The 27807-nt window shown below is 38.6% G+C and overlaps 3 protein-coding genes across 6 annotated transcripts in view; 1 reads left to right on the top strand and 2 right to left on the bottom strand.

Moving 5' to 3' along the window:
* Positions 1-326: 326 nt before the first annotated feature.
* pfdn6 (prefoldin subunit 6) lies at positions 327-1961 on the bottom strand. Its single transcript, XM_079391135.1, has 4 exons — positions 1751-1961; positions 1364-1434; positions 1121-1245; positions 327-1038 (listed from the first exon to the last, which is right to left on the bottom strand). The coding sequence occupies exons 1-4, from the start codon at positions 1812-1814 to the stop codon at positions 918-920; spliced, it is 381 nt and encodes a 126-aa protein (XP_079247261.1). The 5' UTR covers positions 1815-1961; the 3' UTR covers positions 327-917.
* Positions 1962-2210: 249 nt separating this feature from the next.
* Positions 2211-27807, top strand: part of LOC306853599 (large ribosomal subunit protein uL11m-like) — a 29051-nt gene continuing 3454 nt past the window's right edge. Inside the window, exons 1-5 of one of the 4 annotated variants that reach the window (XM_079391132.1) lie at positions 2230-2323; positions 6261-6318; positions 6888-7006; positions 7081-7247; positions 23700-23795. In XM_079391132.1, coding sequence (XP_079247258.1) covers positions 7125-7247; positions 23700-23795 — 219 coding nt within the window. In that variant the 5' untranslated portion in view covers positions 2230-2323; positions 6261-6318; positions 6888-7006; positions 7081-7124. Of the gene's footprint in view, positions 2324-6260; positions 6319-6887; positions 7007-7080; positions 7248-23699; positions 23796-27807 lie in introns of all 4 variants that reach the window. The other 3 variants (XM_079391133.1, XM_079391130.1, XM_079391131.1) reach the window with 3 other exon arrangements.
* On the bottom strand, positions 10981-16207 carry tmem265 (transmembrane protein 265). The gene is made up of 2 exons (XM_079391123.1): positions 15660-16207; positions 10981-12383 (listed from the first exon to the last, which is right to left on the bottom strand). Exon 2 carries the CDS (start codon positions 12380-12382, stop codon positions 11336-11338), a length of 1047 nt encoding a protein of 348 aa, XP_079247249.1. The 5' UTR covers position 12383; positions 15660-16207; the 3' UTR covers positions 10981-11335.

The following is a 27807-nucleotide window of genomic DNA, read 5'->3' as shown; positions in this document are numbered from 1 at the left end:
TGTATACAGACCCATACGCCTTCCACTTTCATTATTATTAAAAAATAAATAGTTGTACTTTTACTATGACCTAAGGTACTCGTCATCATTCATTTTCTAAAACGAAAACTCAAAACTACAGGCACTATTCATGAAACCAACGAAATGAACTGAGAAACTTCAGTGACTCTTTTCCTCACTGAGGTGTTGATAAAATACATTTCTACACATTCTCCAGGCATTCCCAGAATAAAATAGGAAAGGAGAATAACTGTAATTTTAGTTTTTTTGTAGCCGTTTTCTCCTCTATTTTATATAGTTAACACATCAACTGATTTTTGTTTGTTGATACATTTTTACTCAATTTAGTTTACTGTATGGTACATCCAAGAAATGTTAATTTAAATCTAACCTACCATTTTTCCTAAAAGCATCGATATATTTAATGACATTTAAACATGAAAACTGCAACAAATCATCATAAACCAAAAATGTATACAGTGAATGCTTGAAATGTTACCTTTGAGTTATTTTTTCATGCATTTCATGCAATCCTCCAAAAATGTACCACATTAAACACTTGAGTGTACTGCATAGACTTTTTTTTAAGAAAATGCTATCATACATTTCTTTTTTTTCAATATTAGAGCAAATAGGAGCACAAATCATATTTTTGTAGTTTATGTTCACCTCTACAGAAGGTTTTCCCAACTATGGGGACTTGAGATTCTGAGAAACTAGCAAATTAGTTTCTATTAACTGCAAGAACAAAAAGAGGCTGAACATAACATTTATTGATAGCCTAATAGCATCAAACAAAAAAATCTACAGAATTCTGTAAATAGACATGCGAACAAGCATGTGTTATTATCAGGCACATTCAGTCTCTGAGCTTTGCTGGACTAGTGTCCAGACTAGTGTCCAGAATCATAATCCATTTAGACTTTCCCAACAGCCTGACCCTGAGCGCGCTGGTACTCCTGCTGTAGGCTGGACAGAACTTCCCGATGCTGCTCAGACTTCCTCTCCATCTCCTTCAGTAAAGTTTCATAGCGCTGACTGAGATGAAGAAGAGATCAGTTAGGGGTTTGCCTATGTGAACTACACACTCAAATACAACAGAATCAAATGCAATACATACATTTCACCATTGATGTATTCCAATCTCTTGCTCACTGTTGCTTTGGCTTCATCTAGATCTTGTTTTACCAAAACTGGTCCAATTAGTTTGTAAACTGTATTTTGGCTATCCAACAATGTAAGCTCCTACAGAGGGATGACAAACATGACGTGGTAAAACATGACCAACATAAATGTGTATACACTGTAGCATGATGGAAATTAAAAAGCAAATGTGGAATATACAATGTAATTGTGTTCTTACCTCCTTAACGATATTATTTTCAGTCAATTGTGCCTCCAGTTTCTGTCTTGCTGACATACTTTTACTGACATCTGCGAAAAATAAAACGAGTTACTGTGTTCACAAAACGATTATGCGCATATACATACAACAGCAAGATACATTACATGAATCTACCACGTTTCAGCAAGAATAAGATAAAAAAAAAAACGCTTTTTAGTGACTATTGAAAAAGCAGATCACTATGACATCATCTTAAGAGCCTGATTTGTGACTACAGGCACTTAATTGTGCATTGTAGTCAAATATATAAAATATTATTAAAATGAATGTCCATATGCACATGCAGAGAGTGTTGGAAGGACTGCTAACATGGATAGCTGTCTAGCCAGAGTTATGATGGCACACCTTTTTGCAGTTGTTGATATTTCTCCAACTCAGCCTGTAATTTCTTCTGAATCGCTTCAGCCATCACAACAGCTATTCTAATTACTGATCCCTTTATATGTTGCTAACTGATAACAAACAGAAATATCTTATAACAAAAGCAGTATGCCAGCACACGGATCATGCACACAGTCTGGGGCGCACGGGAAATGACGCAAAACTCACGTGGGGGGGGTTTGACAGTCTATAAAAGAGTCACTTCGCCATCTAGTGTTGAAAATGAAGCCCAATAATACTAATGTTTTCACTGACGCCACTTCAATTAAAAACTGTGAAATGGGCAATGTTAAAATATATATATATATATTGTTTTATATTATATTTAAATGCTATGTAGCATTCAATATAAATAATTTCCATTATAAATACTATATTCCTCCAGTATGCATAGGCGTAGTCCTCCTCCTGTCCATATGGGGACAGTCTATCTGGTCTGGAGTGACAGTAAAGGCAATATGGCAGCGCGCAGGGTTCAAATACTAACGTGAAGGTCTTTTTTCGGGTGTACGCGAACACATATTATCTCACTAGCAGGTAATGTAAATTATATCTATGCTTATATCCTAATCAAATGTATCTTCTGCTTTAAACCTGAAGATGCTTATTAACCATCTTTAGATATTAGAATACTGTCACGTGCTATATGCATGTAATGAGGTATTATCTTTTTTTAAGCTCTGTTATTATTATCATTATATTATCTTCTTTTCAAAAAGTGTTTTATTCCAATCATTCGTAAACGGTGGGAAACTACAAAATACAGCAATTGTGCAGTTTTATAATGAGAGTCAGTCATTGAAACTGAGGCTCTTTGTTTTCTACTATTTACTAATGTGCTCATTATGCTTGCATGTACTACATGTGTTAGTTAAATGTGACCACAAAACCACTTAAGTGTGAAGATTTATACATCATCTGAAAGTTGAATAAATAAGCTATGATTGTTATGATAGGACAATGTTTGGCTGAGATACAACTATTTGAAAATCTGGAATCTGAGGGTGCAAAAAAATCTAAATATTGAGAAAATCTTCTTTAAAGTTGTCCAAATTAAGTTCTTAGCAATGCATATTACTACTTAAAAATTACGTTTTGATATATCTACGGTGGGAAATTTATCTTCATGGAACATGATCTTTACATAATATCCTAATGATTTTGGGCATAAAAGAAAAATGGATAATTTTAACCCATACAATGTATTTTTGGCTATTGCTACAAATATACCCCCGCGACTTAAGACTGGTTTTGTGGTCCAGGGTCACAAATGTGTATTATGAGATGCTTCCTTTAATAGAGTTTTGACAGACGGCATCCTTCAAAGGGCAAACTGGAATTTAAACAGCTCTGATCATGTGACTATGTACACTGGCCATGCAAAAACTTTCAGATGAAACTGTCAAATTTCATTTATAGCAGAAAAAGAGCACTCCTTTTGGAGAATTCAGACTCAAAAGTAAATTTAGTCACAAATGTTGTTAGTTGGATTAAATGGACTATTGTTTTCAAATGAAATGGATTTATGTAGCTGTGTTTCATGTTGTTTAGTTCAGTACCATTATATTGCTGTTTATTATTATTATTAGTATTATTATTATGTTTTTTATTATTGTTGTTGTTGTCCAGGCATAGCTGCAGATTGGATGTGTTTTTGATATGTTAAGAGTTTGTTAGTGTGTCGTAGTATTTAATGTTACTCATAAATACATAAATGAAAGTATAATGGTTAAGGGTCTGGATATTTGTCTGTAAAATATGTTGCCTGCAATTTGCCCTGATGATTTCAAGTCTAATCTCAGCAGTTTGTGTGGCACATTTCAGAGCTGGTTGTTGTAAAAGACTGCTTTTTGACACAATAGCAAACCTGCAAGCCTGCTTTGTGAGAGAGCCAGAGAAACTGCTCAGTGCTGTTGCTCATTTCACATGCAAAGAGAGGCATTTCGTGAAGGTGCGGGGGGGAAAAAACAGATTGCTTTATTCTGAGAGAGGATGGAATGGAATTTGGTAACTTTTATACAAACTAACACTATAAAGTTGACCTTGGGTGAAAAATACATAATAATACATTTTCAGAGTGAAGTAAAAAGTAACACTCTCTATCACTAATTAAACCATAATATTCCCACATTTTTACATTTGTTGACTGAATCTAGTGCTTATACGTGTTTTAATGATGTTATATTTGACACAGTAGTGATCCTTCAAAGTCATTTGAGTATTCCCACCGTTTTCTAGTTTGCTATTGTAAATTAGGAGGTAGTTTAGCTTTTTGCTGAGGTTATCACAAATAGCACTCTGCGTTCTTGTCAAAATCAATATGCACCTGGAGGGCATCAGAGGAATTGAGCTGAATTCTGAAACAGCAGCCTGCTTGCTGCGACTTATGTTGCACCATTGTTTATTTGAGGAGGACCGAATCTCAGTTTTGTGTCTATGCTGCTTAATTTAGTTGCGTTTAGTGAGCAAATGTTTTCATTTACTGTAGTACACAATAGTGAAATCAGGAAGGCCAATTTTCCCATATCTTCCCATTTTGTGCAAAATGCAAGCTGGTAGAAGGAATTAAATCATTTTACCAGTCATTTCTGCTATGCATAAATCTTTTATGTACTTTCCTCCTCATTTATTTTCCAGCTTTTGTCTACTTTGCGAAAACCACAATTGCTTGTTCAGCAGTATTTTAAATGGGCTATTCTTGCCTCGACAAACATGTTTTCTCATGTCTGCAAGTTCAATTTGTCTCAAAACAAAAACAGATATATCAAGAGAACGAGAATCCAAATGAACTGGCCGGATTTCAAAAGTCGGGCTGTAAATCTATATATGTAAATGAGGGAATGGTTTTGAGGTTCTTAAATCACTTCATAAAGAGAGTCCCGTCTCTCTTTGTCATCTTAAATCAGGAATGATGTAGCCCTGCTAATGCCATTGACTCCCTTGAGTGTTTCATTTTCCTGAAACCTGGTTTTATCCCTTTGAACTGAAGTTTGACAGAACAGAACAGCTTTAGGTCTCTGAGGTTTTTCTTGTATTACTGCTTTCTCTGAATTTGCATTAAGATATTAATTCACTTTACTGAGTCTAGGGGTTTTTAACCTCCCAAGTATTTATTTTTTTGGCCAATGGACAAAATGCCCAACAAAATAAATAAATAAACCTGAGCCACGTTCATTTATTGCTAATGGCACATTGCCCTATTTTCCCAGTACAATTTAAAATCCCAGAGCTTGGCATTTCCTTTTTATCATTGTTACGGCCAAGATACTTCAGTGTGAAACATTGCAACAATTCATTTTCAGGAACCAATTGTTTGTACACCTACTTCATTATTCTCTGTTCAAACAATGTAGAAAAAAATCAAATAGCACATTGGCTAAAGATTCATTTGTAGCAAACAAACAGATATGGATGTACCATGCAGAGACGGTTTCAGTGTTCCCAGGACATTAAATGAGCCTAAAATCTGATATTGAAGACCAAATCAAAGCATTATTTTCACAGGGTAAAATGTTGGGTCATTCCGTAGTCCCCAATATTAAGCAGCACAACTGCTGATAAGGAGTGTTGTAAGGATACTAAGTGTTTCTTGAGCAGCAAATCATTTTAGAATGATTTCTGAAGAATCGCGTAACCCTGAGTAATGGCTGATGAAAATTTAGCTTTGCTATCACAGGAAATTGGTGAGACTTTTTTTCATTAAAATTGAAATCTTATCAAACATAAGCTACAAAGGTAGTGTATTCATGCTGTTTCTTATTTCCTAATCATAATACTTCAAGCAAAACATATCAAATATCAAATATTTTTCTCAAGCAATTTAATCTAATTTGGAAAGCCGAAGAGTGCTTCAAAGCAGGAAACCCAGCAAGCACGGCAAAGTTTGACAGAACATGCCTGCAGTCCATAGTCACTCTTCCTCAGACTTTTTTCTTTCATCGTGTATTTTATATCCCCATCACGTCAACAGAGTTGCTTTAAATGGAAAATAAATTTCATGCATGTTTCTTCAAAACAGTCAGAAACACAGTTATTGTCGGCACCAAGTAAACCATCCCTCAAAAAAGTAAACTGGTGCCAAACACAATGTTCTGAATAAATTGCTTCAATTCAGCTCACAGGATTGTTGATTGTCCTCTTCTGCTTCTGAATATGTTAAAACGGTTGGACCTCCTGCCAAGAAGTGGAGGTTTACCAGCAGCCCAACCTTCCCTGACTGCCTCTTAAATTGATTTGAGCTTCAACATGCTTTTTAAAACAGCAAAAATATGTTTGGAGATCAGCATGAAATAGAATGGCAAAATGAAGGCCAGTGTGTGATTGGCATTTTAAAGAAAACCCTGAGAGTAATTTTTAACACAGTGTGATTGCGGAGCCTATATCTGCTGCTTCTGCTCTCCACAGATAGCCGGTGTATTCTGAGATCCAAGACGTTTCGGTGCTTGTGAAAAAATCTTGTTGCTTGTCTACACAGATGCGAGGATTGACTTGGCATTAAAACCAATGGTGCATTCCAACGTGTGGCTAGCGAGGTGTGTTTATTTCACCTCTGTCCTCATCTCCCTTCCATTTATGAATATATAAATAGTCAGGTTAACCTGGGAACAGAGCGCTGTGAATAATTTAGAGATATTGTTTTCTCTTGGGTTGAACCGTCAAAAAATGAGTCAAGTTCTCCCGTCATATTTGTAATTAGCCAGACTGCGATCGGCTGAATGATGTTGAACGCAATGGCTTTTATTGCCTTTGGTGTATATCAGATTATGGGGTGTGGTTTTATGACTCATGCTTCCCCGAGCGCATATGTTTCAGGCCATTTCCACCACTCAACTAATTGATTGAATCGTGTAATTGAATTCAGTCTTGAATGGAAAAACCAGGTACCAGTCTTTCGCCCTTGCGTGTGATGCTAATTCTGTGCGTGTTTTGGTACTTGGTGGCTGCCGTCCAATCTGCTCCATTGACCCTTCCTGATCTAGACCCATAGAGCGCTAGCTAACCGTAATGGATCAGCAGAGTGTAGGGAATCGTTGAAGGCAGCCAAGCGCAGAAGCTCCTCGAGTGTGTGACGCACCTGTGCTTTTATCCCTTATCTCTAAAGGGCCTGAGGTTTCATAGCACTTCGCCTCACGACTGTCTTCACTTACAGTGTCTCGAGATAAGGCCGTTGTGCACTCGTGGGAGAGCTTTTGTGTAACTCACTTTTCAACCTCTGGACAGGTATTGATTTTTTTTTTTTTTGTGTTGAATTTTTTATGAATTAAGGAGACCTCAATAATTATATTTCCCAACAGGCAAAGGGGACGGACAGACGTGTGGCAGGCCAGACACAAAGACAATGTCTAAGATATCTAAAGCAGCCAAGGCGGTGAAAAAGTTGGATACTGGAGGTGTGATCAGAGCAATTGTAAGGTCTGGACAGGCGGCTCCTGGGCCTCCACTGGGCCCCATCCTGGGACAGGTAAACTTTTAGACCTCTGTCTTTCACCATTGCTTTAATTTCTTCTTCATTGTTTTATGCTTTATTATGTTCGTGGCCTTTGCAGTGGTGGTACCTCAGCAAACTTTCAATCCTTTTTTTTCCCCAATTCATTTTAGCACATTTTGTTAAATGACTGAAATAAGGTCTGTGGTTAACACAAACTCAAGATTTTTCCATGTTTTATTAGATGATATGCAATACATCAGTAATACTTGTTATTGTTGAAGCTTTTACTTGGTGACTAAATATTAAATATGACCAGATATTGTCGGTGACAATAAACTTCATCAAACCGGACAGATAAACTCTTGTCAGTTCACCTTTATTACTGTAGTGCTTTATACAGTAGACATGGTTTTGAAGTAGCTTTACAGTATTAAACAGGAAACTGACAGAATCAATGATGCAAACTTCATCAAATATCACGTAATCTACTCATAAACTCAATCGATTGCTTTTACAGCCTTACTGTGTTTATATCACGCACTTGCAAACTACTCTAACTCAAAATTTCAGGGAAAATATTTTTTAAATTAAGACTTAAGACAAAATGAATCATTCATAAGTTGTGTAAATTTGTGAAGATTATCATGATGAACAAAGCAAGTTATATTTATATACTTTTGTTGGTCACAGAGCTTATTTTCTGTAATAATCTTATGGGTTAGCCTACAAAAATATATATTTTTTTTTTACCTTTGGAATCCTGAAATTAAATTTACAGAAAATAAGAGTATCTGGCTTTTGAATATTGTTGCTTATGATGGTGGTCTTTGGAGTTAAAAAGGCTGAGAACCACTGCTCTAATGGTTAGGAAAGTAGCGAGAGCACCACAATGTGAACAATGCTATGTTACAAGCGCGTCAAGTTGTAAGTTGTTCTTCTGAAACAAACTCTGTTTTCATATATTTACAGCCTCTAAAGGTTTTGTATTTTTCTCCACCATAGGGACTTTCTTGGGAAACTGTTTAGCCAAATGTTGACACAGGATTACCTCTGCTCTCATATGTAAAGCACATTCATAACTAACAAGCTAATTACTGCTGTAATGTTGTCATTACAGTCCCTTGCCCATCGTGATGATAATAAACGAGACAGATTTTCTTCTGCCAGTGCAAGTCAACCTGGCCTCCTGAGTGTGCTTTCCTGCTGAAGAAAGCTGTTGTGAACTAAATATGAGGTGTAATGAGCATCAGTCAAGCAGAGCAGCACCATATGCCAGTTAAACACGTGCAGTCGCGTGTTTGTGCATGTGTTTACCCGTGCTCTTATCAGCTCTGCTTGAGCTCTGCTTTGCCTTTGTGCCTGTGCTGCCATCTTTGGCTCAACTTTTATGTGCATTAAACTGTAAATAAATTGCAGCCAGCAGGCCTTCAGCTTATGGCTCTGGCCCTTTAATCTTCCCGCTTTCTCCTTCCTTCGTTTTTTTCTCTCGTCCGCCTAACCATCCCTGACAGGGTAAGCGCATAGAGGTAGGCTGCCTGTCGGCCGGGGGGCAAATTTAAACAAACGAGAGAAATAAAAGAGGGAGCTCCGGAGGAGAGGGGGGAAACTGTCAGCTTCTGTGGAGGAGAGTAATTACAGTCCAGAGAGAAATTAACTCAGCCAGATGGAGGAGAGAAACAGAGGACAGAATAAAAGAGGGGCGTTTAAGACAATAGTTCAAGTGTTTCGTACATTATCGAGACCAGGCAGACCAACACCGTGCTTTTTAAGTGAGGTAAATGGGTGAATCTCTGAAACATGTCCGCATCGCATTTCACCCTTAAAAATCTAAAGAAAATCTATATATTTGTGAACCATTACAGACATTATTTTCATGCCAACAGTAGAATAATTTACCTGAGAATTATCATCATGTGTTATTGACATTTTACTCTTATTTTCATTACTAAGTCTGTATAGATTCATAAATGATGTTCTTTTGAAATGTTTGTTCATTAAAGAATCCTGGAAAAAATGCATCACAATTTCCACAAAAATGTTATGCATAATATTAAAATTGATTTCAACATTGATAATAATAGCAAATGTTTCTTGAGCAGCAAATCAGAATAATTTGATTCTCACAGGAATAAATTACGTATTAAATTAATTTCAAAATATAAATATTAACAGAAAAGTTTTAAGTTGTAATAATATTTAACAATATTACTGTTTTATTGTATTTTTAACAAATAAATTAACCTTTGGTGACCATAGCACCCCCCCCCCCCCCCCCCCCCCCCATTTAAATATATATACATCTTTTAGATTTTAAATAATTTTAACATCAATGAGGATTTAGGTGGGATGTGCTTGATTGTCCTCAAAATAATGTCAAAATGCAAACAAAACGACTATTTTACTATGCAAACCACTTATTTGATTATTTTACTTTTGGGGTGAAATATTCACTCGGTGAACATTGTGCAAGTCTGACCTGCTAGTTCTGTTCTTTTCACTGATTTCTTTTCATTACTGGAAAGCAGGGGACATAACATGTAGAGTGTAGATTTTAAATGAACCGAGAGAGAGAGGGATGAAAGGCTGAGAAATGGCACTCTGGTCTGGTTCATGTGTCTGATATACCTCTGAAGCTAAATCAGCTGCATGTGGAACTGCATTCTGTAATTCGATTAACTTATAGCTAGGCTTATTTTTAGCATTTGTCATGCAAGTTTGTCTGCTTTTATGTTCTGTAAATATTCCATGTAAATCATGAATGAAGTGCGGTATAAGCTCTTAGCTCTTTGAAAAATGAGTCCCATTTCAATTAATATGAGTAATAATGGTTTATCAGAGCAGGGGTGGGGGGATTGTAGAGGCTGCTGATGGAGAGTGAATAATACCCAACCCCCCTACCATAATCTGCACCAGGATTCATTCTCTATCACCACATCAGAAAGTGCGTGTCTCTCTAACATCATGCTCTGGCACATACAGATCTGTCATTGGTAACCACAATGGAGAAGACACTTCATGCTGTGGCAACTATGATACGTTTAAAGGTGGAGATTAATGAGCCATCACTGTCCATTCTGTGTACAGATGCCTGAAGCTGCCCATACACGGGGCTAAAGATCTGAGACAACATTGAGAAACTGGGATTCAAACTATAATTTGAATCTAAATAATAAACAAAGTTTCAGGATTTAGAAAAATTGGTGACATGTGAAATCTTTGTACAGATGGATAGATACTTTTGCTTCCAATTATCCAAAAGAACATTTGTGCTTTATTCTGGGCTGGTTTTACACAAACCTCTTGAGTTTATGCAGCTCGAGTGCTGCTGTACAAATACATAAAGATTAATGTAATTTCTAAAGTCAATTTTGACCTGAAATTTCTGTGCTGATAATATATTTAGTAATGAACTTAAGTATAAAAGTGCAAATTAGAAACATTTTTTACTCGTAGTCTCAGGCTTTGTGGGTAAAGTTTTACTGCTGAAAGTGATTGATGGATACGTTCGTTACTGTGTTTGCTCAACCATGAAATGCCCATTTAGTTGATGGAGGAATGGATTAATTTGTTTGTGAGGACCAACCATAAATACTGTGATTTATTTATTTTTTATTATTAAGTTCCATCCCATATCATTTTTGAAATGTTGTCATTAGGTTTGACAGGTCTGCACAGATTTACTTCAGAGCTGCTGCTGTCTCACATGTCAGACCAACATATTATGGGTCTGGCTGAGACCTGGTAACAATTGTGGAGGCAGGTGTCTATGAAACATTTTTATTACAGAGTTGAATATTAACAGTGGTCATGCTTCACAGTACATGGTTTAATTCAAGTCCTTGATGAACACCAAAATGAACAAGAGTAACAATATTAATTGTTGCTCTTTTAAGAAGGCACTTAATTAAAATAGCTCCCCTTCTGCCTCATTATCATTTTTGTCTGGGAGCTTCACACCACAGCAGGCTGCTCGTGTTTGGCTTTACAAATCATCAGCTGTACAAACTGTGCTAATACGATGAGTTATCACTGTTAATCTTGCCAAAAGCACAGAGACTCCAGGGATAGTTATGAGCCTACAAATTCCAGTTGTTTGCGGTTTCAGGGCTCTTTCATGACCTCTAGAGCTCGTGGGAAATGTAAGCCGGTCCCAGAGAGGTCTCGGTGGGGTCTAAGCTGACGTGAGATAGCGAGTGGCTGTGTCCGTGAGTGCGTGAGAGCGTGTGGTAGCGCGTAGAGGATGGCACTGGAGACGTGCACTCTTGCTCCTGCTCCGTGGCTTGTGCCGATGCCGCTCCTCGAGTCTGGTTTCCAGTTCCTGTGGCAGCTCCTGCGCCCTGCATCCCTCCGCTGCCCTTTCTGTGCCTCTCCCAGGCGGAGCTCAACTTTACCGCAAGAGCCAGCAGGTTTTTCCCCAGGAACACCGTGGACACCCGTGGGTCCCTGTACCACAGCATCCCGACCCCTCTGGGCACGAGCGTGAACAGGTTAATGGTCACCAGGCTGAGCCACGGATAGATGGCCTCCTTCCGAGCCGCCTGGAGCCCAGGCAGCGCAGTGGCACCCAGCTCCGTGAGCGACACGCATGGTAGCAACAGCAACAGCACATAACAGTAAAAGAACACTATACCCTCCACCCAAAGAGGAACCCCCACGCTTCCTTGCACCTCCCACAGCCCGGCTTGCAGATCCAACACATCGAGCAAGTCAACCACCACCCACAGAAGCCGGCTGCGCACCTCCTGCTTCCTTCGGAGTGGAGTCATGTAATCGGCTCCTGTCAGGATGAGAAACAGCGAGGGCAGGCACACCGAAAGTAAAAGAGTCAGAGTCTTGCGGGCGAGAGGATCTGGGGGTCGTCTCTCCTGTCTGTAGTTCTGACACACAAAGAAAAGCTTCAGCTGCAGCAGCGAGAGGAAAAGAAACCAGAGAGCGTTGGCGAAGCCCCGGCGGGGAGAGCGAGCCTCCGAAACCACACCGGCGGAAACGAAGCGCAGCGCCAGCAGGAAACACAGGTCACCCAGCGCGACGGCGACACATGGCCATACTGCAGGATGGGCTCCGCCTCGAGGTCCCAGCATGCTCTGCTCCAGCAGGTAGAGGTCGACCACGGCCATCGTGCTTACTGTCACCAAAGTAGACACGCACACCTGGGGCGAGGGCAACATGCTTGAGGAAGAAGGAGAAACAAGGACATAGTCAGACTCTGATGACTCATTAAGAAAAGAGACGAGGACGGTTGTAGAGGTTATATCCTGTTATATATATATATATATAAGGACATGGCCTGCATGATTATGTGCTAGGCTGGAATGTACAGAGAAAAGTGCAATTTCAGAGTAAATTGGCCATATATCTTCAAAGCCTTGAAAGTGCATGTACGCATTACTATTTATGGTCTTCTAGTCCATTTTTATGGATTGAGCAAATTGTATGATTTTCTGCAATGTGCAGGTCAACAATAGACTATTCATGCTTTCCCTTGAAGCAGCTTCATTGTTTGACAATGTTTAAATTGGAGAGTTTTTCTTTTTCTGCTTTAATATCAAAGGTAGTTGCTGAATGTCTGTACCAAAGTCTTGATAAATGTAGTTTGCAATCCTGGGCTATTTTACAATTCATGGCATTTCAAAGGCTTGTTCAGTTTACAAAGCCGGTGACATTGACTGGATTAGCAAGATGAGGTTTGTGGCAGTACTGAGTATAAGCATTTGCTTGTTTTAGACCGGGTGTTAGGGTGGTCAGGGTCTTTTTTTCATCACTTCCAAAACAAGCCTATGTTTCTGCTTCAAGTCTAATTTATTTTTCCCTGTTGATGCCTCAAATATAATAGAACATGCCAGAATCTTTCTTTGTGTCTTTCTAAATATGATTTTTCAACTCATGAATATTTCAATTCCTTCATCTTTTCAAGTGTCCCAGGTTTTCTGCATAGTATATAGCACTTATGTCAACCCGTGTTCCCTTATTAATTAATTATATTGAAGGGAACCCAGACACATTTTCAAAGCCTCCGTTCCTCGTGGCTTGCCTTTCGTGCTGGTTTTCTGTCACATATTGCAGTATTTAATTGTCTTTGGTTTCTGTATGACTTGATCAAGTCAGATTCTCTGGCTTCTTTTGCAAAATGAAGCTTCTGAGTGCATTGGGCCACCTGCAAAATGACGACGCTCAATCTCAGTACTGTCCGAGAGGTGTTGTCATAACACTGCATACTGATGTTGATTTTATTCATGTTTCCTCAGGCCATATTTCAGCAACGGACAATGTAAAACTGTGGTATTGATTAATGTAGAGAAATGATTGTGGACTTTATGGTGAAATCGAATGCAGGCCTTCTCAGCCGGATGAACTCAATGGCTGGTGCACTATAGACATCTGACCATTTGTGTCTGCTGTAGATGTCAACAGCTCAGATTGATGGCTTTTTAAATATAAAAATCATTACTGTTGTGGATCTACAGGTGTCAACAGGGTTTAAGAAACAGGTTTGCTACATTTTGTTCTATTCTAAAACTACACAAAAAATAAAATTTCCCCCAAAAATGGATGATATGAATTGTCATTTTTGACAATTAGGTGTGGATACATAGGGAGAAAGTGTTAAATGGTGAGGTGAAATGGAAATTTAATGTAGTGAGAGAGGGAAGGCGAGAGCATGATGGTGATTCATTCCCTTGGCTTTTTACAGACCCAATAAAGTGCTACGGTATGATGGTAATAGTTCATAAATAAGCTGAGGGAAATGAAGAAGGATAGAGTGACGAGTATAACACAAAAAGCACAGGCGATGTGCTTTGGGAAAAAGATGTTATGTTGGAGAATTGTTGATGAGAATGGAAATGGAAATATATTCATAGCTTGGGAACTGTAGAAATTAAACGCATTAATAGGAAGTGTGGAAGAAATGAAGGGAGTATGTTGGTAAATGACCTAGAATGATTAATCTTCTGTGAGCTCTGTGGAATGAAAAGGGAGTGTGCGTCACTAATATCTGATTTTGACTGTAGACCTTATATTTGTCTCTGTTACTGATTTTTTTTTTGTTTTGGAATTCAATTGAATCCAATAATCTCAGACTATGAGTGTTGAACTCGAGCCACATGATCCTGAAGAAAAATGCTTCTGCATAGGACACATATTTCTTTTTCAATCAGAAAAAATGATAGAAGTTATTTCAAAACAAAAAAAGAATTGAAACCCAGAAGGCTTGCCTGTAGGTGCAGATCTTATCTTTTGACTCCACTGTCAGCCTATAATTCATCAGGTTATCAAGTGACTTGGAAGATACTGTGTTGTTTTCTCCAGGCACATCCATAATAACTAGACATCAGCACTGACAGTCAGTGCATCCTTAAGCATAAGTGATGGCTTAAGGCTGCTGGTTACAGTGCATAATTGTATGCAATTTTACTGTACAAATATGTTCTTTGATCTGCACTTGTATTTAATAAGTCAACAAAAAATGTGCCTTGAATAGTATTTTGATGTACAGGCACTAATGCATCATATATTCAGTATGCATATGCTTTGAATTTGAATGTTGCAAGCTAACGATCATGTTATTGTGTCTAAAAGTAGGATTAAAACAAAATTCTCCATATTTATTATCAGACACTTAAACATAGTAACTAACCTATATTGGTTATTTGAATCTCAGTTGTTTTAAAGGGATATAGTTCACCAAAAATAAGTCATTTTGAAGAAAATTGGTAACCAAACCAATTAAAAAAGAGACTTTTCTCAAAACACCTATTTATGTCATACAAAAGGTCATACAGGTTTGGAATGACATGACGGTGAATAAATGATGACAGAATTTTAAACTATGCCAGTGTTTTAGAGGATAAGAAGTAATGTAATTAAGTAGTGCATGACAGTGTGAGGAGAAATGTAAAAGCTTCTCCTAATTAACACTCTAAAGTGACGGTCATTATTACTGGGTTAAATATAGCGTGATAAATATTGTAAATGTTTAATTGCTGTGTGCAAGTGCCCATAATCACTTCTACCTCTCATTCTTGGAGATGCTCTCTGCTGGACTCATGCCACATGCCCTCATTTACGAGTAAACAGCTGAAAATGTCCGTCGGTAATGTGCCATCGAACCATTCCCACACAGAGAAGATCATCTGTGCAGTGAGAGCATCAGTGTTCGCGAATAAATGGCATCATCTGTCTTGATGCTTGTAAGTGTCGTGCTGCTGCCACTGCAGGACATGTGTGATCAGACCTGTACCACTTCAATATATCACCATATTGCGACAGGTGTCAATGCATTAGGATCTAGCCATCTGAATTGCCAGGTGTCAATCTCGCCATCGAGCTCAGCAGTGAAACATTTGCACTTTCAGACTTGAAGGCTGCATGAATAATTGAATATCAAGTTGCAAGAGAGCTGAACTTCATGTAAGCAGGATTAGATGAAGTAGAGAGTGTATTTACCCCACAGCATGAAGACTTCACACAGCAGTCTCAATCTAGTGACCAGTGCAACCCTGCAGGCATCAAGACGATATTATCTGAATCCAGTGATAAAACTGTACAGCTGCTCAGCATAACTAAACGTGGAAAATAATCCAGAGAAGTCAGCCACGCCGAGCTCAAAGACTACATTGTCCATAATATAAACCCTGGCGTGCAGTTTATTCGGGCGAATTAGTGATGAGGAAGCGAGCCTTTCTGTCTCCTGACTTTCTTTGTCGCAAAATCCTTATATAATCGGCATGGGGTTTATTCCGTTATCTCGACTCGAGCTCCAGCAGGATCCTTCGCGGTCCATCCAGACTCTCAGGCGGCTGCGATGGAGCTTTTTGGGGGGTCTGAGGAGTAGAAGTCCCTCAGAAGTGCGCTAGAAACGTCTTATCCGCTAAATCAGTAACGGAAGCCGCTTTTCTCCGAGTGTCTCGATGTCTTCTAATTACTTCACTAACGAAAAGAGCGAAAGAACGCGCCTCGAGACAGTTTATGATTGCAGTGTGTCATTTGTAGGCAGCTGACGTGCACTTGTACCCCTCCCTCCGCTCGCTCGCGCTCTCTCTCACTCTACCGCTTAGTTGCTTCTCTCTAAGCCTCTCGGATTTCACTTCAGATAGCAGGCGGGGATATTTGAATGGCCTCGTGCATATTGCATGGGAGTCACCATCCGGAAGGGTCCGCGCTACTAATTACTGCTGCTAGTGCAATCATTGCTATGATAATTACATTGTTCCAGGCTGGAGAAAACAACACCCCCGATGTCCCTGCTGTTAGTGACGAATGATTGTGTGCTGTGATGAACTAGAAGGTCCTTTCAGATTGGTTATTTGTCATTTTATTTATTTATTTTTTATCTAGAATAACTAATTGCAAGGATGGTCCCCTGGGTTAACTGCCTGACTGAAGAAGGTGACTGCATTGCATAGATTACTAATGCAGTCTTTGTATTATAAGCTTTAGATGTGTACTCACTATTTATTTATTTTTTATCTCTATGTAAATTTTATATTTAAAGGAAAAAAAATTAAAAATCATGTACTGGCACATCAGCGCCCGAATAAAAGCAGATTTTTTTGGGGGGGAAACAGGTCACCTATAGACCTACTTCCATGCCTGTATTTCTAGGTATTGTAGGTGATACAAAAAAGATCTGCACAGTGTTTTGCTCCTTTTATTTAGAAAAAGTTCAAAGTGGCAACGTTTCAGACCGTCGTCAGGCACATGTGTTATTAGGTATTGTAGGTAGGCAAATCAAATTTAGTCCTTTAAATTGAGCAATATGTTGTAGCTAACCCAACTGAAATGTTAATATAGCTCACATTTAGATAATAATCACTGACAATCAATGCTTATGTTTTAAGATCAAAACATATTTGTCAGTATCTTTTGTGTCTTTATGGATGCAATTAATGCTCCAACCACCCACGTCTAGAAACTTTTTTGCAACTTTATGGCCAATTATGAACATATTTGTACCCAGAAGAGAGGCTGAATCATTTGGACCTGGAAGCATCAAGATTTTCTATAAATCTACCAATTCTTGTGAGCCAGGCAATCGTAATTCTTGAAATAGCATACTCTAAACATGACATCCCAGATAAGACATTTGTTGGAAATAATCAATACTTCAGGGGGCTGAAAACAATATAAAATACTGAAAAAACAAGCAAGCTGTGAACATAATATGGTTCAACATCAGCCCTGTCTGATTTTACATGCACTGGCCCCATCGGTCCATTTTAATTATGTAGAATTAGGATGAAAAGTTGAGGCGGAAGCTTAATATTAATGAGTTTGAGGTAGGAACTGCTCTTGCATGATCAGATCAGAGCACCAGTGTGACAGGAGATTGAGCTGAATCTCATTATCTGTTCAATTTCTCCCACATCTGCTCTGACAGGCCAGGTTCCGTTCTCTTTGTGGCCAATGTGAAATCAAAGGTTACTTCTCTTGTATTTTTTCTTTATAATGTTCACCTCATTTATTCATGGTGAGGGGTCATCTTGGAGTTTTAATCAGCCAGATGGGAAAGAAAGGCATAGAGAAGGCAAAGTCATCTTTCTTTTTGCAGTCGTCTATGCGCACCACTGGTTTCCAGACATTTTCCATTCCTTGCCTTCACCCACTACTCCATTCTCCCTCTCCATCTCTATCGCCATCTCTCTCTCCCCTTCAGTCCCCGTGGGGCTGAAGTGGTTGAAGGTCACTCTGATCTGATCTGGGAGTGAGAATGGCGGAGAAAATGAGACCACAAGAATCCAGCAGTGCACAGTCAACACTTTCGCCCCCATAAAGTTGGTAAAGACTTAAAAAAAAAAAAATGCCTTTTGGAAATGTTACGGGCCTGATTGGTGCCCCAGGTGTGCACTGGCAGAAGCTTGTCCCAAGACATTCCTCACTGCATCCATCTGCTACACATCAGAGCTCTTAGCTGACACCACACATGCTCCAGCCACAGCAAAACAATCTGTCTTACAGACTGGACGATTCTCCCGATGAGCGCACATTTGATATACTGTTTTGGATCATAAATCCACACCTTAAACAACTCCTTTTATTTCCGGAACTTAAAATATCTATAAATCTTACTGTTAAAACCAACCCTGGCTCAACTGATAATGATACTGGGTTAATTATCAGTCTTCCTGATTAACCAACTGCGATGTTGCAGAGCTCCGATAAGATAAGACATCCTCTGATGCGATGTAATTCTCTGAAGAGTGAGTCTGAGGAATTGGGCTCTTTACTCTAATAACATAAGTTTAATGAAATCTGTTCACACTCGCTGATTTCCATCAGACGTTAGACATCGGCACAGATACGACTCCCTCAGAGCATTTATTGTCCTTTTTAACTTTTTCAATGCCGCGGAGCCTCATGCTGTGTCTTAGACCTTCACCCTGTGTTTTAATATCTGTAAATAAATCTGTTTGTTCTGCTGTAAAAAAAAGAAATTCGAGGCAGCACGCCTCATATTCAAGGACACTGAGGCTGCATCCTCATCTAGAGGAGCAACATGTAATTTTTTCCTTCTGACTGAAGTAGGTATAGCTATCAATATTGGCTGTAAAAATGCACCGTAAAATTGACCCAAAAATAATGTGTCCCCAGTGGCACGTCTTGCCCTGTGGCATTTGCTTTGAACGCATTAATCATCACTGTTTGTACTTTTTTTTTTTAAAAAGTGATGTTTTTAGATGTGTTTGAGGTTACAGGGGAATTTGGGATGATCAAAGATAAAGCCATTAGCCATTCTGACAAACTTTTATGTTAGGATTCCACAATATCTGATGCAAACATTCTGTGATCGCCCGTGGATCATTAATCCTCTTTGCACCCAAAAACAGGACCAACTGCATGTCGGGCTGGACTGGTTGGAGGGTATGAGGCTAATCAGCTGTATGACACCCTTATAGGGAAGAGCGTAATAAAAACGGGAAGAGTTCAGCGCATTAAATTAGGGAAGGGGAACCGGAGTAATTAATTAGAGTGTCTTACACTGCAGAGTTTAATTAACCCCTCTTCTACACCCCCCATCTCACCCCCATCTTTCAGGACTCTGGTGTGGGCAATGAATTGCCCGTCCTTGGGTGCCAGGGGCAATTAATCCTGCCTGCTGCCCCGAGGCCACGTCCCCTGTCATGCTTGTGTACACACGCCCTTTTTTGCACTTCTGTTTCAGTCACCGTTACATATCAGTGCGCACGAGGAAGGAACATGCGGTGCCGTGTCCTCTAAATCCCACACTAAGAGAGCCCTCTGAAAGAAACTGCAGTTATGCTCTCCCACTTCTTTATCTCACTCTTTACTCTTTATATGCTTTTGTTTCTTACTGTCTGTATCGTAGAAGGATAGTCCACTCTACAATGAAAATGCATTCATAATTTTGTCATCATCATGCAGGTGGCATGTTGTTCCGAACCTGTATGACTTTCTTTTCTTTCATCGAACACAAAAGGAAAAATTCTGAGTTAAATTTTGTTCTATTAGTCGCACAGAGATATTGGATGACTACATGAGAATTGGAATATAACACCATACAGGCCACTTTAATACAGTGTTGTTATTGTTAACTAAAACTATAAAAAGTTTTTTTTTTTTTTTTGTAAATTGAAAAAAGCAGAAATGATATGAAAAACAGTACAAATAATAGATGAAGAACATTCAAAATATTAATAAGTACTGTATTAGTATATAAATAATACTAAAATAACATTGCTTTAATGACTTTTATGGTGTGTGTTTATTTAGTTTTTTAGCTTGGAACCTTTTGCTCCTTTTCATTGTAATCCATAGAAAACTTCTCAGTTTGTGTTTTGCAGATTTTTAGACCAGCATTACCAGTGAATGAAGCATAAATAACATAATTAAATTTTTGTTTTGGTGCACTATCCTTTTAAGTGCCTCATTTTGCTGTAATTTCATTTTTTATATATAGCAATTCCCATCTCTGAAGTCTTTTGTCCAGCATCTTCTGTCCTCTTAAATGACCCATGCAATGTTCTTTTCCTTTCTTATGCGAACTGTTAACAATTTTAGTTTGCTTAATTTCTTATTCATGCTTTTAATTACCCAGGTTTTCGCTTAGTTGGAAGTCACACTGTCCTCTAATGCCTTCTCCTCAGAGGCTTTGCTGTAAAGTGATTGAACCACTTGAACCCACCACCATGCTCCTTTTCCTTTTGCTTCTCTTTAATGGAATGAGCTCTCAGCCCTCACACAGGCATTCTTTATTCGTGCGGGTCCCCTATGGCCTCTCCATACATCAGCGCTCTGAAGCCTTTCACCCGCTTTGTCAAACGGACCTCCTGAATGTTAGTATTGATCTTCATTATTGCTCTCATAGGGGAAATGACTCGAACGAAATACTGTTCTTCTCTGTCCTCACAGGAAATATGCACACGTGTGTGCAACACTTATATGTGTGCCCCTCAATCAGTTACTTCAGCCGCCTGAAACAACTCTTACTTTCTGAGCCTGTTCTCACTCTTCACTTGTCATTCATCCATGTCAGCGGACATCTCGTTAAAAAGAATTGCTGAAGCTGAAAGCTTACGTTATAATAATGAAACCAATGCAAAGCGGGAGATCTGATGAAAAGAATGAATAAAGGAGGAGATGTTTTGTGAATCACAAATGCAATTCGGATGCAGTTGCCATGCACAACATATATTAGATGAAGGGGTTTTTAGTCTGCTTATTAAATTATTCCCCCTGTTAGAGAGTTGTTTGTTTCCCTAGAACATATTTCATAACAAATTGATCTATAAGCATGATTATTTCAAAAGCATTTGTGACTGGTTATCTTCTCACACAATTCACCCAGGATTTTTCTTCCATCAGAAACTTCACTGTGAATGGCTACTTTATCCTAGAGGATATTCATATGATAAACACTTTTAATATTAATTTGCGATAATAAATAACGTGCAGTGTCCAAGGTTGGTAGCACGCCTCCATCAAGGTGATGTACTGCAGCCATTTTGTTCTTCCCAGCCCTGCTTTTATCAAACGCATTTGAGGAAATAAGAGGTTTAATTGGACTGCTTGACTTCTGGATGATTAGATCTTGGTTTTTAGAGAGCTAGACTGGCAATTTGGCCTGCGCTCGACAGTGAATGTATCTGCCATTAAAGGCACAACGTCTTGGTTATCCGGAGCTTATTTCATAAAGATTGCCAGAGTAATATTCATCTTCAAGCCTTGTCTTTTCAACCAACGACAGATTCCCATTTTTATAATGGCCACACTTACGATATTAAAAGCACTACACAAAGCGCAATTACTATGTTTTTTCCATTGTACTTGTCTTTGTTTGGCACAGTCTTGTGCGTCTGATGTCGGTACACCGCCATAACCTTTCATCTTTGTTGCCTGCCTGCTCCCCCCCCCCCAATCGTCAGACGACCACTTCCTCACAGATCTGTCCGCATCTCACCGAGTGGCTTTGCTTCAACTTCTTTCAGACCAAAAACAACAGCTTTAAAGGGAGTTATAAAGTAGCGGGTGGAAAAAACGAAGTAGAAGCGATGTGGAATCGCAGCCCAAGGGTTTATGAGGCTCTCCTAACAACCTCGGTTTAATATTAATCCATATTTAATTAGGAATGACCCGCCGCCTTTCTTGTTTACTTAGATCTGTTGTTCTCGCTGAAGTCGGCGCTTGGGGAGATGCTAGTGGGTTGACATGGGATTACTATTAATAAGCAAGTCAGGAGGGAGATGGGCTGCCTGCCATCCGGGGCTTTTGTTTTTTATTTCATTAGTGTTGAAATTTTTTTGATTTATTATGCAACGTACTGGCTGAACAGTAATACCTCTGGATTTGAGGGGAAAGATTTGCTGTTCTCGCATGGCAGTGTTTGCTTTAATTGATCTGAAAAGATTGCATCAGTATTTATAAGTTAGGCTCAAACATCAATGGCGCTTTGAAGGAAGTTCTATACAAATTTACTTTGCGCCAAAAGGTGCTGTTTATCTTGGCCCGTATATCACATAAGGGATGTATCTTTGACTTTGCCAAAAAGTCTGTTATATTTTGGAGCTTAATATGGCCAAGAACCGCCTACTCGCAGGAAAGGCCTGACAGGCCTATTTAAAGCAATTAAGCTCGGTTCATTTTGTGTTAACATGCTGCTCGGGGAAGTTTGTATATCTAAAATGCATAACAGTTTATGCCAATTTTAGAATTCCATTTCAGTTAATCCCATCATACTAACTTAGCTTAGTTAAAAATTCCATTTATATAAATTTCTAATGATTTCTGAATGCCACAAAACCCTGGTTGATACCTCGGGGAAAAAAAAGTCAAATAATTGCTCAGCAGCCTGTGATCATGTATACAGAAATGTTAGTTAAATACACTACTGCTTTGGGGTCAGCTTTTAAAAGACATTAATACTTCTTTAAACAAAAATGCATGAAATTGATCAAAAGTGATATTTATGAAGTTCATAAAGTTTGAGACCTTAATTTTTTTATTTCAAATGCTGTTTTTGAGCTTTCTATTCATCAGATAATAATGTCTTGAGCACTAAATCAGCATATTAGAATGATTTCTGAAGATCATGTGACACTGAAGACTGGAGTAATGATGCTGAAAATTCAGCTTTGCATCACAGGAATACATTACATTTCAAAATAGCAATTTTTATAATATTTTACATTACTTTTTACTGTATATCAAATTCGCATAAAAGACGTCTTTAAATTACATGACCCCAAATGCTGGAACAATAGTGTATGTTAGAAATCTGAATTTATGTCCATCTAATAGTATTAATTAGTACATATTATTTCACAGACATAAGCATCTGCTAATACAATTCTCCATATTTATATATTAGCTAGTAGATGGTTCAACGATCTGATTTGTCAGTTCTTGGCATTTGAGGGTGATCCGTGAGTGTGGTGTTTAATTGAAACTGCATTAGCAGCACTTTCCCAATAGTTCCGACTGTTAAATAAATCTCTGTAACATCTACCACAGGATGAAACAATTGTTCCAGTCACAATGGATCCTTTAAGTGCAAGGAAAACTTTTACAACTGTAATAAGATTACAGATTAGAAGCCGCCTCCGCAGTCAACCCACAGAAAACACTCTGGTGAAGCCACAAAGGAGAAATGGCAGCCAATGTTGACTTAATGTCAGCTATACATTTAGCTTTCTGCCTGGCAAGGGCCAGGAAAGAGAATCTAATTTATCTGAAGTCTCAGAGGCATGATGACTGCCATGCTCTGACATATACACACACACACATACACTCACACCCTTGGGTAAATAGGCTTCCAATAGCCTCTCTCATTCGCTTTCTCACTCTCTCACGCAGGCATCCAAGCATGCCGAGGCATTCACAGTGCACCAATGAGTTATCGAATGATTGACACCATGCAGCCACTCTAAATGGCTATTGGTATTCATCAAAAGAATGCCAGAGTGAATAAAGGGCTAAAATGTGTGTGGGTCTAAACCTTTCTGAATGTTTTGCCTATGTCTTCTTCTCCAGAAAGGAATTCCAATCGGGGCCTTCTGCAAAGACTTCAATGAGAAAACCAAAGAGCTCAAAGAAGGCATTCCTCTTCCCATCAAGATCAACGTGAAGGTAATGTAACCACTCATTAGGAGTACTCTTTTCACGTCAACACCACTTTACCAATCAGTCACAGATGTGTATTCTTGAGGGCCTCATAATATACCTTATTGCTTTCAATCAATCTTGCTCTCATTTGTTTTGCCGCTTGTTTTCTCATTTTATGAGTCCCTGGAGGTGCTCGTTTACATCCGCATCCCAGGCGCATTAGCAAACAGCATTAGATGCGTCTCGAATGCCAAAGCGCGGATTAGACCTTCTTCTGACATTATGATCAAATGAAGGTATTGAGCGAAGTGGATTAAACAGAAGAACACAGCTTTCCCGATCTGAGCGTGACTCGTAAATGAGGAATAGTCATTGATGCGGCATATGTAATGTTCATCTGGCCTAGGTTTATCTCACCTTCTCAGCACGTTTATTATAATGTTTTTGTCAAGGACACACTTTTGGGCTCGAGGGCAAAGCTTGTAAATGTACTCCAACTTCAAGTTTCTTGGAGAAATGGGGCAGTTTGATGGATGACACCTTTTAGTCTTTGTTTCTTTCGTACGATCGTTCTGTCTCTTCTAATCGAGTCTCTCCCATTTTTCATCCGCCCTCTGTAACAAAATGAGAGGTCTAGCACTTTCTCCTCATATTCTCAGTATTTTAAATAAAGATGGATTGATGGCTGTTAGTAATGCTTGCCGAGTCGACGACAGAGCGCAGGGACATTTGAACAAAGGCTCATTATGAAGGTTGTGAGAAATGGCTTTTTATTATGGAGGGGTCATTGCTCACAAATTTTAAAGTGGCACGGCTGAGTGAAGTGAGAGTTCTCATTACAGGTCTCCATCTCTTTTACATTACTGAACTGTTGAAAAGCTCTCGTGTGATTTCAGTTGGAAGTCCCAGTTTCGATAACCCTCGAAATGGGGTGATGCTGTGGCGGTTCAGACGGTGGTGCAGACATTGTGAGGAAATTATATGGCCGCATTATGCTCGGGCACTGCCACCCAATCCAGTCTGGGGTGTTTTAATGTCTCTGGCTCATGTCTAATGCTCGGTCTCAGTCAGAACCAAAACACATAATCTTTTCTTCTGAGCCGATTAAGCGAATGTCCGTGGTCCAGTTCTGCCACAGTTTGAATTCAGACTTCTGCATAAAGTAGAACTAGACATCTTCAGCAACAATGTCACCTTCATCTAGCTCATCCCTTTGTGTTGTCCTGTCAGTCGTGCTTGCCTGAGGGTGGGAATTGTCAGCCTTTGTTGTTGGCACTCCTCTGCAGGTACATCAGCTCTTGTTCCAGGACCAGATGCAAGATGAGAGAGAGAGAGGAAAACGTGCACCTCATTCTGTTGTCATTCATCATTCGCTCACTGTGATTTTTTTTTTTTAACTTGTTGACTTGATAATTTCTCATGTTTTTTATAATAATAATAATAATAATAATAATAATAATAAAACTACATTTTTACATATTCTGAAGACTGTGGGTGTGCTCATCTATGCAAAATTTTGCTTATGCAGTGTCAAGATGCTGTGGTTGGTTGTCCCTTGTTACCAATGTTTGTTTTAAATATACTATTATAGTGTTTTTTTTTTATATTTTAGTTTTTAATTTGTGTGTAAGTGTCAGCCTATATAATTTTTTAATCAAATTATTATATTTTATTGGAGCTATTTAGTTAATGAAAAGGTTTTAGTTCTAGTTAACAATCACAACATACCTTTTATTCAGTTTTATTTACATGTCTGATTGCTTAGATATGTAATAGCACAACTCTTCTTTACCAGCTGTCCGATTTAATTCTACAATTTACATACCTAATTGTAAATCTTTATTAAATAAATCTCTAGGATTGTCACGATTCCTCGCTTCAATTCGAATAGGCTACTTGATCTAAAAAAATCCTCGATTGCGTTTTGCCTGTGTCGAGTAACCAGCATCATACCAAAGACTGACTTTGATCATACATCTTTCCTATGCTAACTGATTTTTATTTCAAAATAACAGTTTAAACCCTCACTCACACGTTTTGATATCCATATATTCAAGAAATGACTGGGGCTGTAGCATTTCTGTCGTAAAGAAATGGTAAATATTAAAGATTAAGTGGACATTTGAAGTAAATGTTTTTAGTCAATATTAAACAAGGATTAGATCGTGCAGTAAAGTGTAAAAACAATCGTCAGGCCGTTGGTGCCGTCTGCACTCATTTGTTATAATGTAATGTAAACCATACATTTCCTTTGTTGGTAACACTTTAGAATAGGGAACACTTAGGCTATTCACTATTAACCACGACTTTTCCCTCAATAAATTCCTAATTTGCTTCTTATTAATAATTAGTAAGGTAGTTGTTAAGTTTTGGTATTGGGTAGGATTAGGGATGTAGAATAAGGCATTAATATGTGCTTAATTCGTACTAATAATTGGCTAATATTCTAATAATATGCAACTAGTTAAGAGACCCTAAAATAAAGTGTTACCGGTTTGTTCAATAAAACCATATGATTTCTTCCTTTTTGATACTTTATTTGAACTAATTATTACTGCCTCATTGCTATATGCATTTGAAGTAATTTTGCTTAGTTTGCTTAGGTCTATTTTCATTACTACAAAAATACTAATTATAATTATCCGATTACTTGATTAATCGTCAGATTTTTCAATTACTCGATTACCAATCAACACAAACTCAGCACACCTGAGAAATTGATAGGTGCATAGGAAAAACACTCCAACAACGATGTCGATTCCAATCAATAATGTATGCTTGATGAAGGTCAGAAGACCGAAACGTTGCTGTTTCTTGTAGTAATAAACTTCTATATTTAGCATGGACTGATAGTGTGCAGAATAATATTTTTATTAATTACTCGATTTCCAAAATAGTCGTTAGTGACAGTCCTACAGGTCTCTATATGTATGAGCAATAGTAATTGATGCTTGAACACCACTATTTAGTCAGTTAGTGTCTTTCTCACCCAACCCAAAGGCGCTTTGCAGTGCATAACAAATGTGCATAAAGAAATACAAGAGCAAAGAGTAAATCAAAAGGAATGGTGAGCAAAGAGAGGAAGAACTGTGTATACTTTATACTTTTAGTTTTTTTACAGTATTTATGAGACTCTCAAAGGAACAGGTCACCCCAAAATAAAAAATTGTCATAATTTACTAACCCTCATGTGGTTCCAGACTTGCGTGATTTTCTTTTTTGTATGAAAAACAACATTGTGAGCATTCTTCAGAAATGATGACCAAGCTACAAAAAGGAAAAAGGGTGAAATAAAAAGAGTCAATATGACTCATGTACTGTATTGCAGGCCATTGCATAGAAAAGTGAAGTCTGGACATCCAGCTATAAATACTGTCTTTATGTTCTACAAAAGATAAAGGCAGACATGTTTCAAAGGACATGAATTATGACAGAATGTTTATTTATTGGGTGAACTGTCCTTTCAAGACATCTGGAATATAAAACTCCATTGCCAAACAAAAGGAAAAATACTTTTTATGATTCATTCTTCGAGTCCTACAGGCAGATTAGGCCCTAAAGCTAGCGTCCTCTCACTATACTGATGAGCATTCGACAGGGATTGAAGATTAGCCTGTGCTACGTGATCTTTAGCTCCAGGGGTTGTAGAGAATATTCTGGTTGAGTTCGCAGCACAATGGTTGCTTTAGGCTCGAGCCGGATGGCTGCAATGCATTTTAGCCAGGCTGTCTCCCCTAGTCAGACTGCCTGTGAAGTCCCAGTTGTCCCATTAAACTGTCTGCTGCACACTCATTGTTTTTGAGCCTCTCTATGCAGACTAATCCCTGCCTTAAAGTTTTGGTTTTGGCAGGCCTGACTGTCGAGGGTGTGTGCCGGGGGAACGGAGGGTGTGGATGTGTGCGTCTGGCTTGACTCGACTCGAATCTGAGTTTATGAGAGGCTGTCAGGGTCTATGGATGCCAGTGAGGTTCTGTCAGGCTCCAGAGACTCTGTTGGATGCTATAGGATTTTAGCTCCTCTCGCTCTCGAAGAGGAT

This window comes from Barbus barbus (genome assembly GCF_936440315.1).
Source record: "Barbus barbus genome assembly, chromosome: 33".
In the NCBI taxonomy this organism is placed as follows: Eukaryota; Metazoa; Chordata; class Actinopteri; order Cypriniformes; family Cyprinidae; genus Barbus; species Barbus barbus.
The sequence above is the reverse complement of the archived record's forward strand: the minus strand, read 5'-3'. Positions and strand labels throughout refer to the sequence as shown.

Coding starts and splice junctions, on each gene's coding strand:
- pfdn6 (XM_079391135.1), bottom strand. CDS start 1,814: ATGGCTGAAGCGATTCAGAAGAAATTACAGGCTGAGTTGGAGAAATAT. Junction 1,246..1,363: donor AAAATAATATCGTTAAGGAG/GTAAGAACACAA, acceptor ATCCCTCTGTAG/GAGCTTACATTGTTGGATAG. Junction 1,039..1,120: donor GAATACATCAATGGTGAAAT/GTATGTATTGCA, acceptor TCTTCATCTCAG/TCAGCGCTATGAAACTTTAC.
- tmem265 (XM_079391123.1), bottom strand. CDS start 12,382: ATGTTGCCCTCGCCCCAGGTGTGCGTGTCTACTTTGGTGACAGTAAGC.